Raw genomic sequence first — 16,116 nt, forward strand, 5'->3', positions numbered from 1 at the left:
CATTGTGACAGTGTGGTCAGATGGATTTATTTTCCAAATGAAAAGCCTATAAATGAAAACAGCACAACCAATCTTTACAATATACACACACATACTGTATATATGTGCACACAGACATGATCATTTTCAATTTTAAAGACGTTTAATAACATGCTCTTTTTTGCAGTACTTCAAATACAATGTAATACTATCTGAGGTTTTTTTTAAAAGAACACATTGACCCTGTGGATCTGATTTCCCCCTAATTAATGCCAATTAGTTTTTACAGCCAAGACCACATACTTGAATGTTAATTACAAATAAACACAAGGCACTTTGATAGTACAGCGAGGGTGATCATTATCTAATTTGTAGTTATCAACAAGCCCTTTTCAATATAAATATGTACAATATAATCCCCTAAAGAAAATAGTGCAACCCCTTTAGTGTCCACATGGCAGTTGATGCTCCAATCATTTGATGTACTGTTGTAAAGAAACGCAATAAGTGGTTTTGATGCCCAGTGGAGTGCTCAGGCAGCCTGGGAACTGTACCATACAACTAAATCTTTGGTTTACTAGTGTTTACAGACCAACAAAGGAGTTAGCAGTCCTACAAAGGGCGTAGGTCTCAGTAGTTAAGTGACTTATGTAAGGAGGCATGGCCTTCCTTTTCCTTTGAAGATGATGACTAATTTAAAAGTCAAAAGACAGAGAATAGGGGCACATTTTTTTTAACAGTGATTCAAGTCAACTGCAATTGCTTTACAATTTATTTACATTACATAGAAGACTAGACACGTGTTTTACTCCTCTAACCATGAAAGCCTGAAGGCCCCTTTCTAAATGGTTATATGACATTTTCAACCCTGAGAAGTGGGTTCACGCCTTAAAAGCAAGGTACATAACACTCTCTTGAGAGGGTAAAGTTCACTACAGGCTTTACTTTCTATCAAAACTCTGCCCCAACATATAGAATTAGACATTATCAACACATTTTCTCCCATTTTTTTCTGATTGAGTCTCACTTTTCATTCTCTATGATCTCAAAGATTTGCCCTTACATTTTTACCCTTCATCAGTTCTTCATCTTATTCTATTCATCCTTGTTTTCTCAACTCTGCTCCTGGTTTTGGTTAATCATAGTCCTTTTAGCTTTGGTAATGCCCTTGGTGGGCCATTGGCACACAGTCAATGCACAAGGACACTTTTTACCGTTCAGTTACAAACACGTTTCAGCTAAACAGACCCTTGCAGAGGCACACAACACTGGTGTTGTACACAAGCAGTCATGATTTTTAACTGGCATGGATCTTTTTCTCTCCCTCAGGTGCAATATGTACTGTTTTTCTTGTATCCTTTCTAAATCCCTCAGTCACGTTCATACAAGTTCAGCTGCAGGTAAGTTGCCCTACCTTTTTCTGTTGGGTAAAACATTAGCTTATGCAGCCAGTATGCAAGTACGGTGACTCTTCCTTCTCTCAGTCACCATATAAGGTCAAATAAGTACCAGATCTTGGCACATGGGCACATTCCAAACCAAATGACTTTAGTTTTGTTTTCAGCATTTATAGATATATAGTCTTTTCAAGTTTTATTACTTTGTGTGAAAATCCAGGAAAGGCTGCAGTGTTGAGCCACAGAGGTACTTTGATAGTGTTGTTGGCACATATGGGCAATGGGTCTCTTTGATCATCTTGCATAAATAGTTTCCATATAAAAGGTGGCTCCTCCATCTTTTTCGTTATCCCAGGCTATTCCCCATCTGTTAACAGAACAACAGGGATAACAATGAATGCAACAGTGTATGAACCCCCTTTTTTGTCTGTTCTTTTCCTAATTCTCTACTAGCAGTATTATGAGGGACAGTCCTAAGTATGTTTTGCTTTACTGAGGACACTTTTAAATTTAACAAGTATACTAGTAAAGGCAAAACTAAATTCAGCAGAATTTAAACTTGTGTATATATATAAAGCAATCAACATTAGCTTGTCCAGCAACATTTATTTTCATAGCTTAAAAGCATATCATACATTTATCTGTCATTGTTTGGGGGGGAAACTATTTTTTTTATATACAAACATTTTTGTAATTATGTAGACCACGTATAAAACATGAAATTAAAATCTTGAGCAATATTATTTATATACATCTCAAATACTTATTTCCCTTTTCAAACTGACTGAACAAACTCTTAATTCAAAATAAAAAATTCACAATACCTAAACTTGAGTTTAAACATCTGATCATTTTTATGGCTCAGAAAGTTGCAAAAAAAGTTTTTCACATTTTACTTTAAGAATTTATATTCTAAATAGCTGATTTTTGTAATGTAATTTAATCTTAACCCCAGATTCCACTAATGTGTGTCTAACCACTTTAGTTGTTTATATCTAAGGCTACTTTTTTTTTTGTTCAAATCTCTTTCCCATCCAAGCTGCAAACATCATCCTTGCAGTGATAGACTACCTCAAAGCGGCTGTAGACCTTCTTCTCCTTCCTCAAACTCTCTATCCTCTTCAGCAATCCCTCCCGCTCCTGGACGTTGCTCGCTGGACGCAGAAATCGACTCTTTTTCAAGGAGTTTTGTCTCTCCAGCCCTTTCTCTCCGCTGTCGCCCTCTCCGTCTCCTCCTGTCTCTTCTCTGTCCAGTCGGTTCTTCTGGCTGTTGGCTGAGATCTGCTCGAGAATTACTTTGGTGTCATCTCGTAGATTGCTGCTGAAAATAACAGAGCCGCCTGTCGCCTGGTAACGAGATGGGCCTGATGTGCCTGCTGAGGCCTTGTGATTGCCTGAAGTTTGGTCAGTAGTGGTAGATACTCTATCCTTGAACAATGAACTCGACTTTTTGCTTGAATCATCAGTGATCTCTTTGACTGTACTCATGCCCCTGTCGTCCCCTGAAGATTTCTTTTCTTTATCCTTGGGCCCCAGGAATCCCTTTAATCTTTGAGTCTGCTTCTTCAAGAAGTCAAGTGTCTTACCCTCACCCTTTCCCTCACCAAGAGTGTTGATGGATGTATTAGACCCCATAACTTTGTGAAGTCCTTCCCTTGACTCATCACGTGGCAGAGTTGAAGAACTATGTGAGCGACTCTTTTTCATTTCGCTCTTCTCTGCATCCGTAGCGTCTGTGGTCAGAATCTCTTCACCACAGGAAATGCGCCGAGGATTCAGCCCTTTGAGCTTCAGCTGGTCCCTCCTGAAGATCTTCGGTGAAGGAAGGGGCTTTAGAGACTTGAATATATCCTTCTTTTGAGTCTCCGAAGAACTTTCCTCTTTAGGGTGGGATGTGTCTGTATGTTTCAGGTTGCTTGTAAAAGGCCTGGCAGTGATTATTGGTGGCTTTGAGGAACTAAATGAAGATCTTCGAGTGAGCTCGGCCAGTTTTGCAGAGATGTCTGTCTTTTTTGGTTCAGGTTCTGCTGAAGTAACAGACACAGTTGGGATTTTGGGAGTTATTGAGGCTTTCATGGGAGGTTTATCAGAAAGATCTGGCTTTTTTTCAGCAGGCTCTGGGGCTTTTATGGATGACTCTGTCTCCATTTTTGAGGCCTTTCTCTTGGCAGCCAGGTCTTTGAAATACTGCAGTCTACTGGCTGGATCATTCATGTTCATAGATGTTGTGACTTCAGATTTCATGACAGTTGGTGTCGTCTTTACCTCTTCGTTGATTTTCTGAGGTTCCTCTTTTGCTTTAATCTCATCTTTCAATCGAATTTCCTGTTCCAGGCGCGCTTTCTCCCTCTCCCTTTCCTTCTCCCTCTCCCTTTCCTTCTCCCTCTCCCTTTCTTTCTCCCTCTCCCGTTCTCTCTCTCTCTCCCTTTCTCTCTCTCTTTCCCTCTCCTGTTCTTTCACCCTCTCCCTTTCTCTCTCTCTGTCCCTTTCTCTATCCCTCTCCCTTTCTCTCTCTCTCTCCCTTTCTCTATCCCTCTCCCTTTCTCTCTCCTTCTCCTTTTCTCTCTCCCTCTCCCTTTCTTTCTCCTGTTGTTCTTTCTCCTGTTTTTCTTTCTCCTTCTCCTTTTCTTTCTCCTTATCTTTTTCCTCAGTCTTCTTTCTCCATTCAAAAGGCTCACGAGACAATGATCTCCTCTTCTCTAGGATCTGGGCTACAATTGAAGAAGTGCGTACTTTATCCAACTCCTCGTCTTGCTCTGTTGCTGGTTTTAGGCCCAAGCTGCCACTGTGTATCTCTGCCTTGGAGGATGAGAATATAAGCGAGGAACGCAGTCGAGAGCTTCGTTGAAGGAGTGGGTTAACACGTGTACGGAATGATTCGTGTTTGGATAGGAAGAGATCCGGAGCCTCTTTCGCCTCCGCATCCACACCAACCTCCCTTGCTGCACCCCTATCTGGCTCTCTCTCCATTTCCTTCTCAGTGTCTTTACTGTTGCTCTCAGGTAAGATGGGCTTTCCAAACCGTGGTCTAAGGATATCTGGTCTGGGTTTTGAGGGAACATTCGGTGGGTCCTTTATTCCAAAGCGAGGAGCTGAGCTTTCAGTGGCAGTCGGCTGCTGTGATGGTGGAGGATCTTCAAATGCATCAGGTCCCAAAGGTTGAGTCAGACCTTCTTCTCCACTGTCCTCATAAGTACTAAGATAAGAGTGGATTCTCCAACTCCTCATGCCTTGCCGAGCATCTGCATCCTCATCTTGCTCTTGATCAGATTGTCTGCCAAATGGTTTCTTCTCTTGTGGGTGGGGCTGCGTGGGTGAGCTCTGGCAAGCATACGCCTGACCTATGGATGGCCTCTTACTGGTGGAATCTCCTCCTCCATACCTCCCAGCTAATGGAGGTGCATGGCGCCCGTCAGGTCCTCTCAAGTCCTCAGATGAAAAGTAGTCTCGCCCATAGTTTCCAGGTGGAGGTTCCTGATCTGAGCGAAAGCTTGACTCTGAGTACTGGTCAATGGAGAGTTGTGGGGGACGACCTCGAATTCTGTCATAGTGTCCATGGCCAGAACCTGGGCCAGGCCCCTCACTGTAGAAATGGCTACTCTGGGTCTGCTCCCTGTACAGAAAATATGGCGGTTGTTAATTATTTTCTATATACATTTATTGCTCTGTACAAAGACATGCACTCACATAACATTGTGAAAGTTGTATGTATTAAAGGTTTAATTACCTTTGGAAGTCTGTCTCATCCAGATTATTCAGGACTCTGTGCTTCATGAATTGCCTCGAAGATGTGTAGTTTTCCTGGGTTCCTTCAGCATAGCTGTGCCTCTTGAAAGCATTGGTACTCATTTCCATCTGCCTGGAAACTATGGACCTCCCTTGCTCCATGAACGACTGCTGCATACGAAATTGTTGCTGGGAATACTTCCCAATTGTAATTCCCGGTCCAGGTTCAATAGTGTGACGAAACGGATCGTTCCTCCGGAAAGGAATTGCAAGGTTACGATCAGAGTCTCCATAGGGGAAGCCAGAGGGAAGCTCAGGCTGCCTGCGGTAACCTATGGGGTTACGCAAAGACTGGGTTCTCTTCAAACCAAATTGGGTGCCTAAGTAACTGCTGGTGCTGCTGGTGTCAGAGAGTGCAAGTGCTCCATTGGATGGGTCAATGATGAGAGGCTCTGACATAGCAAAGAGAATGCGAAACTCTTCATCAAAGGTGGCAACCAGCTCCCCGAGGAAGAGGTGAGCAATGCAGCGGTGGATCTTCTCATAGGACCACATGAAACTGTAAGAAAAGAGGAAAGATTAGTGGAAGCAATTAAAGTACTTTGAATGAATAGGAAGGGAGTCTTATTCATTTAAAGAGTAACTAAACCCTCAAACCAGCTGAAAAGCAATATATATGCCTATTCAGTAGTGCTGTTGGTGGAATATCGGTCCAAAACCTGATATTTGAGTGAAAAGTATTTAAATTATACAGATTGTGTTATAAATATGCAATAAACGAGTGCCCTCTGCTTGTTGAAACCAGGCTATGGCAATTTAATTATGCTGTTGTCGGATCTGGAGGCAGTTGACGTCTATATCGTGGCAGCCTTCATTACCTCCTATAAAACCAACGCCCTCAGAATCTGTAGATTGTGGAAAGGAAGTGCATTACTTATTTGTTAAAAAATATGTGTGCTGTTGTCTTCTGGCGCTAAATGTCTAGTAAAGTATGAGCACACGTTGCTTTAATGTTGAGCATGGATCGTTTGTTAAGATGGATAATGTATCAATCGCAATCTCAATTTGTTAGCATTGGGCTAACGGACTTGACACTAGTTATGTCATACATGGTTGTAGCAAATATGCCAGCAATTTTTTGTTATTTCACAATATGCTATGCTTATAATTGACTGAATATGCTTTTGCAACTTCAAATATGTGAAATTCAGAAATTCAAATCCTCTGTGTATGCTGTGTGTGAACTGGGCGTGTCATAGCTCTCCCTTCCAGCTACATCCACCCCAACCCCCCATTTTCTGGGTCGAGGCCCTCAAAACTCTGGGGTTTAATTACTCTTTAATGAACCTATAATAAACGTAATTATATGACTCACCTGTAGTTGCCACTGAGTACAGCTCTGCAGTCAGCCAGTAGGAAACGATCCTTCACCTGCCCCTTAAATGATTTCCCTGTTCTGGAATAATAGGTTGTTCCTGCCACAGTCCTGACACGCACCATCTGTAATACCAGATTTCACTCATGTTATGGAAACATCTAAGTGGAAATGATATGTCAAAAATAAGTAATGTGATAAATGTCAATGGATAGTTAGCCCAGTCTTTTGAGGGAACGTTATGAAATTGCAAACTTACAGGATGTAGGTCCAAGTTGACTTTGCAGTTGAAGACCATAGAGACAAAGTGATGGGCTTCCTGCTCATCCAGTAGAATGTAAACTGGGACGTGGCGTCCTGCTGCGTCCAAGAGATCCGAGAAAATGTCAACATCTGTGAACGTGTCCATCACCACAGCAATAACCTAAAGCAGAAGAGCAAACACAAGTAGTAAAGGCTTGATCCGTGTAATCTAGTTTTATAATAGTTTTAACTGTTTGGCTGTTCATTGTGTTTACCAGCAATAATAAATAAAGAAACATATTCTCTCCAAAAAGGACTGTACATGTGCATGGTATTTTTGCTAGGATTGCGTAGAGGTTTCTCCTGACAGTTTGATTATTAATGAGGATGTAAAAACTAATTTATTTATGAAAGTTATTTACACTGCTTCACAGACATTATTAAAAAAAATCCCTCACTGAAGTCTGAGATCAGTTTGCATTTTTCACTCAACTGCATTGAGTCACACACAAAAAACAAGCCTAATTCAGGTCCTGTAATGAATACATGTACATTGTACTATATCAGCCCTCAACCAGATAAATGAGATAAAGTTGACATTTAACTACACTAAGTTTATCAGTAGTACAGTGTACGTTAATCTCTACTAAATTTGCATTATAAACGTAAGCCTATAGAAAGATTTATGACTCCAGTCTCAGAACCTGTCTGTCCTCTCTGTGCATGTCAAAACACTGCCTGAACACAGTTAACTCACCCTTGTACATTTTGTCAGTCAAAGAGACAGGCATGAACTCTCTAAACGCAAAGTCAGAAATGGAGGATAGATAACGACACGGCCCACCACACCAGCAGGTTTGACTGCTTGTGACATTTTGGATGTTCACCTCGTGTCAATTATGTTCTGGATTTAGCCAAAGGCCAGTCAGTCACAAATTCATCTGAAAGGGAGTGGTGGCAAAGTTGGCAGTGTCAGATAAAAACTAAGATTAAGCTAACAATGAGATAGCATAACCCAAGCATTCATTAGTTACTGGCAGCCCTTTATCACAACTTTTTTTTTTTTTTTTTTGAAGGGATGAAGTTTGATTCATACAGTACATACTGATAAGACAGAGAAAGAGATACTCAATTGTAAGAAATGTTTCCCACCCATCCACTTTTACATTAGGTATGACTAGGGTCTGTGCATAGAACCAAACACATACGTATGTAGCATACAGTATTTGTTGTTGTACCCACTGAATAAATAGGAATTTATGAAGGTGTAATACTTTGATCTGAGCTTCAAATGCCATTTGATCTTAGAAATACCAGCTGAGAGCAAACCGGATATGCAAGTTTAACTCTCCCTGTTTTCTATCCCTCCCTTTTACTTACTTGGCGAGCATTCTTGATAAGTCTCCTGGCCTGCTCCTTGATGCTTGGCATTTCTGGGTCGGAGGGGTTTACTAGAGTGGTGACCTCTGTGGGCCCCATGAAACTTTGTTGCGGGAGCGGCCAGCCCAGGTCCAGCCCCGGAGCAGCCGTGTCCGACTGCATCGGCCAGTAGGTGTCAGAGGAGCCATCAGCATCATTACCTCCTTCATGATATGTCAGCTCTGGGACACTGGAGGTCTGGTTGGGCACCTGGATTGTGGACTTGATATATTCAATTTCTGGCTGTGCCAGAAAGCCAACCACTTCCACGCTCTGGAGGAACTCATAGTAGCCCTAATGTGACAGGAGATCAAAGTCTTTAGGTCATATAACCAATTTCGACATCTTTTTTGAGTATTTTAGAAAAATATTCATAGGTACACACATAAAAATGCAATCTTACCTTTACGTCATTTTCTATCAGAGCATCAATAGCTAGGCGGTACTCCTCTCGGTAATGTGGAGGCAGGTAGTTTGGATCGAGGGGATTTTCACCAATCGATGAACTCTGAGATCGGTGTGCCATGATGGGAGAGAGGGGTGGAGTCAGAGGTCAGGGCTAGGGTGAGGAGAGGTAGGGGAGGAGGAATTTGAACCTGTGCAGAAAGAAAGAAAACGTCACTATTTGGTGAATTAAAAAATGTTTGATTTGTTCAGGCATAGTTATTCACTGTAGTTTGTTTCAGTGATTAAGAGAAATGGAATTGCAGGTTCTTGTGTTCAGTCACACTGCTTATGTAGCTGCAACTAGATAAGACACCACTCGTTCATCAGTTAAACACAATACTCATAATTTAACTTAATATTCCTCAAGGTAATGAGAGGAAGGATGCTTTGTCACTGAATACATGAGCAGACAGATTACCTAGAACCTCCTACACAAAGAGTCTTTTGTTGCTGAGTCAAAAGCCTGTGCAGTAAGTTTAACGAGTACACCTTTCATATTAACACACCTTTACTGACACACAATACCACATGTTTAGTCTGCAGGAGACGCTAAGATTTGTGACAGATCTACACAGAACTATTTTTTCCCCAGCCGAGGGCCATGTTTCTAAAAAGTTTTCTGTCTTCTGATATTCACCATAAACTAAGTTTTAATAGTTTGAGTCTGTGATTGAAAGTTAACAAAACTTAGTTCTGATTTATGGGAACACGAGTTCTGCTTAAATGCCCGTTTAATGTAACGTTAGTATCATATTCAGGAACGAAATATTCTGCTTGCGATGGCATCGGTGATTTACTGAAATTCAATCTGGCTTGTGAGAAAGTTCTACGTAAAGGTAAGAACAAAGCAAAACAACAGGATATGGAAAATACAATGAGAGTGAAGAAGAAAGAAGAAAGTCAAGTGAGAGAAAGGGAGGTGTTAGGGAGAGGTGGGAAAGGCATTTAGAGCTGTATAGACAGGTTTTCTCATATCTTTGCAGAGTAAATCTCCATGCTTGTGCGTCATGCTTCAGGTTGCTACTCAAAACTTATGCTAAAAAACTGAGTCATGACACACAAATTGATTTAAGAGAACAAGATGAGTACAATATTGGCTATGCCATGACTTGACCTGAGTTAATATGAGGTAGTGAAAGGAACAGTGTTATAACAATTTGTGAATGTGTGATTGTTTAAATGAGAAAGAGAGGATGGAGAAGTTTAGAATTCAGGCTGCAGGTACGCAGAACTTAAGAGCATCAACATGATTTCATATGTGGATGTATTGATTCATTAGATAACAATTCTCTCACTCCAAGCCAAGACAATAATCTATCATCAAAAACAAGATGGAAGCAAAGAAACTAAACCAGACGAACCAAAGAAAGACATAATAATAATTAAGGCTGCAGGTAACGATTGCTCTCATTATCAGTTCATCTGCAGATTATTTTTTGTGATTAATCAACTAATAAATTGGTCAGCATGTAGCTGGTTTTGTCTGACCAATACTCTAAAACCTAAACATGTTCAGTTTAGTATCACATAATAAAAAGACAAGCAGAAAATCCTCACAACAGAGAAGCTGAAAAAACTTATTTGGTGGTTATTTTAAAAAATGCTGATTCATTTTCAATGTATTTATTTCAAGTTTCAAGTGCCATAAATATTTGGCATTTGTTAATATTTTGTGGTTTATCAGCTTCTAAAAGATAAAGTAGACATTCTGCTGCTACATTTACATGCCGGTAAAATCCACTATTATTCAGAGATGAATGAGAATATTTTATGATGAAGATGTAGAATATGTATGCCTGGCCTCAACAAAGGAAAAACAACTAACTGTCTTTCAATGTTTTTAAGCTCACCAAACTATGAGTAGCTCTAAACAACAGATCTGTAAAACTATGTTTCTTAACAAACAATTATGCAGGAGCACCACTTTAAATCTTTTCATTTACCAGAGAAGTGCTCATAAATGTGTCATTCACCATGAAAAAGTCATTAAAAAGTAATGAAATAAATGAATTGTCTAAGAAGTGGCTGCCCCTGGATATGTTATTATTATTCGGTTTACAGGAGCATTCTTCTGACATGTATTTAGGTTTAGTTTGTGACACACCGCCTTTTGCCTGTTACATTCAGCTCTGTGCACCAACCAACTAGCCAACAGTATGCAAGGCTGGGGCAGAGGTGCATGCCCAGAAGAAAAGCTCACATTTATGGTCAGTAGAAGCACACCTTAAACACGTTTAAACATTAGACTATGAAATACCTTTTGGATATGCACAAATATATGCTGACCTTTTCAGTAAGGTAGTTGAATGATTGAAAGAGGGCAGCTGTGTTTGTACAAGTTCACTATTGGTGGAAAATTTTAGACATGCATGTAGTGGAATATTTAATATTTTATTAGCTATGTTCACAGTTTACTAGGAGAATTGCTTTTTTGGAATAAGGTCAAAGTCATGTTTTATGCACCATCAGCTGAGCCAACCAGGACACCCCCTCATTGATAGTTAATGTGGTCCTGACAGCTGCACACTGTATGGGTCATCTGATGGTGGAGATCTGGGTTAACAACCACTAAACAGTTGTCCAATGTGAGTTTTTTTTAACATTTAGTAATTCTTAAGAATATACATGTGTTCCTTCTGAACATTGTGCCATGTGGTCAGAACAGGAAGTGTTTTGTGGATATATTGCCACGGAAACTTACTTTCTCTGAGGAACTGACTGTGGTTGACTGAAAGCGTGAGTACATGATCAGGGCGTGTGTGTAACCTGGGGTCTGACTGGGAGTGTGAGTAGATGTTTAGCAAGGTTGCTCCTGCTTAAGGACTGTGTCTGACGTGTTTTCAGTAAACTTCCACACACACTTGAGAGATTGCTGGTGATAGCAAAAGGCCCCAAGTCCTAACCCACAATCACTGGGAGAAGCCGGTTTACTCAGAGGACTGGTGAGTCACCGGGTAGCCTGGCCTGGCCTAGCCTGGGGATAACTTGCAACATGCTTCTCTGGGGTGATTCATCTGGTGGCAAAATGGCTGACATCCTGTTTCCTTACTCAGTTCGAGCCATAGAAATTAGCCCTTTGCGGTGTGCTGTTCCTATTTAAAAGTTCCATACTGGGCAGTGAGGCACATACTGCCTGCATGGAATAATGTTGCTCCTGCCAATTTCCTAAAATAGAGGAATCACTTTTACTTTGTTGTGTTTTGTTCTTTACATTAAAGAAATCTAGCAGCCTGGGGCTTGATCTGTATATAAATGAATTGTGCTGAGGCAGCAGTAAAGTGCATACCTGTGGACTTGTGGTAACAGCCAAAAACTGAGAGATGTGCACCTGCCTGTGCTCGTCATTATGTTTTAAACCTCAGGAAAAGCAATCTAAAATGTTTGGCAACACCATACCAGACAAATAAAAGAAAAAGAACAAAGAACACTGCAAATGCTTTTACGATTATAGAATAGTTATTAAATGTTGTAGTTATTGCCTTTCAGTTACAGAAAGGGGTGCAACCAATGATTGTTTTCATTATCACTACATTTTTTAAATTGTTTACTCCAAATCATGGCAAAAATAATGAGGAATAACTTACTACTACTTACAACCCAAATATGTCCAGTTAATAATCAAACAAAAGATTAATTAACAGTAGGGAGTTCAAAGTGGGCAAAAAAATGATTAATTGATTGATTGATGTGTCAAAAGACAATGTCAAAAGACTAGTAGTCAAACAGCATTTCTGCAATATTTACCTCATATATTTACCTACGAATTACGTGGTGATCCTTGCAAGCTGGAGCAAACCATAGAAAAGTACTTTCTATTTGTCAAGTAATTAATTTATACAGAATTGTGCTTTACCATTTTGTTATTTCATACACACTATTTATTTATTGATCTATAAATATATATATATATATATATATTTATTTTAAATATTTATTTTATTAGATTTTGGCCTTGATTGATTATCAAAATTGCTGATGACTAAAACACACCAGCTGAGAGGAACAAATCGACCCTGAGGTGAATATGAGCTATGTGGATGACTCAAGAGCACAATAGCACATAACAGAGCCCCGGGGTTTCTTATTCACCCTTCTGACCTCTGCGACAGTGCAGAATGAAGCAACAGAAGCAGAGCATAACGTAAGAAGCATGGCCGACTTCTCCCCCTCACCTGGCTGAATGGTAGGATATTCAAACAAATACTGCTGCTTTGTTTGTTGTTATAGCAACTGCAGTAAGCATCAAACAGTAGATAGTGACACGACGATAGGGATCTTTCTCTCTCTACCTCCCTTCGTTATAAAGCTTTCTGTTACCCACACAGGGACGAGCCTGCCCTAAAAGCACCTTAACAAAGCCAGTTTGAAACACTAAACCACCTCAGGGTAGGCAGGCGGCAACTGACTACAGCTTCTCAAGGCTGATAAACCCCAATATTCAGATGCACCAAATGTTTGCTCACTCAGCGTGTAAATGGCTCATTCTCAGCATTCCTGCCATGAGGAGAGGGAATTGAACAGTTAGTGAAGAGCTAAGAAAGGGAAAAATTGATCTGTCTCAACATGTGAACCAGAGAAACAAGCCTGAGGTGACGCAAACTATCAAGCACAAAATCTAAAAGTTATTGTTTTTCTCGCTTGTCTTGCACACCGCGTCTGAGCACTCCTCAATAAACACACATTATGATTGATCCGACAGACCTCTTCGGTTGATTCATTTTGTGTGATAATTCGGTGTGAATGGAGCGAGAAACAAATACCTGAAAACAGGTTTGGAGGGATGAGCCACTAATCTCATGATGCTCCTGTCAGGACCTTTCAGTGCCACTTTCGGCAGGTTAACACACACAAACATAGATAACAGCAAACACAGAGCAAGACTTGTCTCTCTGTATATCATCACACCTCAGCGCGACTGTTGAATGCCTCACAGAAGACAGCTCAAGGTCAGCTGAATGTATACACCTATCCTCCCTTGTTCTAACTGTGTATTATATAGCAGCACTGCTAGAAAAACAGGTCCACTGAGGTCCCCGTCATCTGTTCCAACTGCCTAAATGTCTGCGGTCCTCTTGAGTGGAAAACCCAATAATAAAAGTTTAAAAAAATGCCTCTACTTGGCTTCTTCTCTCCCACAGAAGCACGACATTGCTCAAACATGAATTACAACCACAGACAATGGCCCCTTGTAACACATACAATGCAAACAAAGCTATGAATGGGATGCAGCCCTGGCCATATGGCTAGTGTGACAAGATGAAATCTATAATAAGAAGCACACATGCAAAGACGCGCCACAAAAAAAAGCAGGCACTACAAACTTTTCCCCCTCAAATTATAAACACATGTTGGATTATTCCTATCCAGTGAGTCACTTTGAATGAATCGAGCTAAAGCCTGTGAAGGTGAAGTCTGAATCAATACGTTGCCTGTTTGAAGCTGCCAACAAAATTGATCTGTGTGTGTATGTGTGTGTGCGATAAAGATACTATGAGTGCTTATAGAACAAAGTCTATAGGCGACGACATGTGAAGGGTGTCTCTCTTGCTCAACACACAAGTCTGTATGATTATAGGACAGTGACCTTACCATTATCTCACCAATTATCTTTAAATTAGAGGGATGTCAAGTAAGCCTAATGACATGATCTGCAATCCATACATAGTATTGTGCAACCGGTACATTAGACATGCTTGTAAAAGCTTCTCTGCCTTTTCAAGCATAATTTATTACCTCTAGTTCCCTACAATGCAGCGCAGACAAAGATCTACACAGTTGGACAAAAAGTAGCTGTTTTCCTCTTTCTTCGACGTCTTCAAAGAACAGTGGAAAGAGCAGCACAGTTTGTCATTGCCAGACAACACGGAGCCTCCTGTGTGCTTAGACTGTAATAACAATACTGTTCAGGTTTTGCAATGCACAGCAGCAACAGCTACCTGGATGACTTAATCCTCTATAAACTCCAGGCTGCTGGTGAGGAAAGTAATTGGCATTTCACTTTTTTTTATGCCACCCACATTAAAATGGAGTCTTGAATAGAATAGACATAACTAGCATACAGGCAGATATTGAACCAGGACCAATAGAATAGAAAAATGAATATGAATTAGGATATAGTTAGTGGATAATAAAACAGACAGGAACACAATAGAATAGAGCAAGAACAACTAGAATGGAATAAAATAGAGCAGGATACAATTAGAAATAGGATATAAACAGTAAGACAACAGCAGGAAACAATAAAACAGAATAGAATATAATTGATTACAGGATGGAAGAGAGTTTAATTTTGCATAATAAGATACTTTAAAGTTAAAGATAACAAAGCAGTACAGATCAGAATAGAATAGAACAGAACAGAATAGACCCTCTGTACAAATGGCTCTTTTGTCCCATATTCACTTGCAAACTTCGCTTTTATTTCCACTCCGTACCTCCTAACTTTTCTGCAGAACTTGTCTCCTCTCGTGTACCGACGGGTATCTCTCTTCCCGGTGAAACGGCCGGTGTGCGTCTCCTTCCCGTCCGCGCGTCACATTCCTCAGATCGGGCCACAGCTCCACCCAAACCCCCGGTGTGCACCCTCCACTGCCAGCCAGCGAAGACAGGCTACGCGAGGCCACACGGACTCCAGGCCCGGGATGAGCGCTCCACTCGGTGGGGTGTGAACCTCCAGAGCCGCCGTCACTACGGCTCAGAGCAGCGCGGTGAATGAGGAAGGAGCAGGGCAACTCCTGCTAGGCAGGGCTTTCCCACCGGTGTGACTCCTCCCAAACCAGTTGATCACTGGGAACACAAGATCATTGGAAGTTCACTCCCAGTGGCGTATTTCAAAAGTGTTGGCATTTATGTCAGGGATGCATTCAGTGTTTTGTCTAGCCTTCATTGAAAATAAGTTTCTCCAAACTTTTACCCAAAAACTTTCAACATCTATTTTTCCTTTGTGTCAATTTGGGCCAACAGCCAACCCTGTTCAAATAAATCAGAGGCTATATAACCCCTCTAGTACCCACTCTTTACAGTGTTTCTGTCTTGCCTTTACACTGCTGTGCACTTGTTTTGTTTTATCTTGCACTTTATCTTGTCTTTTTTGCACTTTATGTTGCTGCCTAGTTTGTAGTAATGGGAACCTACAGCTCTGTGAAGAGAGGGGGACAATGAGGGTAACATTTGGATCACATTCAGACATCCCACCAATAGGCCTATAGGGATAGAGGGCCATAGAACAGAAGTCCCAAACAAAGAGACGGATTTCTGTATTTATGAATGTATGTTTGTATAACTATTGCTGAGTTAATGACAAACTGAACCAAACCCTGTGCATGTCTGCTCAAGCTGTTGTTGTACTTACTATCACTGTCTGGCCACTCAGCATGAGACTTACAAAAAATAAGATTATGAAATGTAGATATAGTAACTGTAGTGATGCTGCCAGGTACAAGTCCAGGTGGGCAGCAGAGTCACAGTGTGTTTGGCAAACAGAGGTAATAGAGGGGAGCGTGTTTATGTTCCTCGGGTCCTATGTTCCCC

At 40.8% G+C, this 16,116-nt stretch overlaps 1 protein-coding gene across 1 annotated transcript; it reads right to left on the reverse strand.

Annotated features, from left to right (window-relative positions):
- Window positions 1-2,276: 2,276 nt before the first annotated feature.
- On the reverse strand, window positions 2,277-15,180 carry fam83hb (family with sequence similarity 83 member Hb). Its single transcript, XM_059349155.1, has 8 exons — window positions 15,021-15,180; window positions 8,543-8,735; window positions 8,101-8,433; window positions 6,737-6,901; window positions 6,478-6,602; window positions 5,104-5,661; window positions 3,837-4,989; window positions 2,277-3,779 (listed from the first exon to the last, which is right to left on the reverse strand). Exons 2-8 carry the CDS (start codon window positions 8,663-8,665, stop codon window positions 2,394-2,396), a joined length of 3,843 nt encoding a protein of 1,280 aa, XP_059205138.1. The 5' UTR covers window positions 8,666-8,735; window positions 15,021-15,180; the 3' UTR covers window positions 2,277-2,393.
- Between the last annotated feature and the right edge of the window lie 936 nt (window positions 15,181-16,116).

Source organism: Centropristis striata, chromosome 14, assembly GCF_030273125.1.
Source record: "Centropristis striata isolate RG_2023a ecotype Rhode Island chromosome 14, C.striata_1.0, whole genome shotgun sequence".
NCBI lineage: Eukaryota > Metazoa > Chordata > Actinopteri > Perciformes > Serranidae > Centropristis > Centropristis striata.

What these genes read in the sequence shown, in the direction of transcription:
- fam83hb (XM_059349155.1), bottom strand. Translation starts at nt 8,665, where the DNA reads ATGGCACACCGATCTCAGAGTTCATCGATTGGTGAAAATCCCCTCGAT. An exon ending in TTATCAAGAATGCTCGCCAA is followed by an intron (nt 6,902 to 8,100) that starts GTAAGTAAAAGG and finishes CTTCTGCTTTAG; the next exon opens with GTTATTGCTGTGGTGATGGA. An exon ending in GTACTCAGTGGCAACTACAG is followed by an intron (nt 5,662 to 6,477) that starts GTGAGTCATATA and finishes CTTTTCTTACAG; the next exon opens with TTTCATGTGGTCCTATGAGA.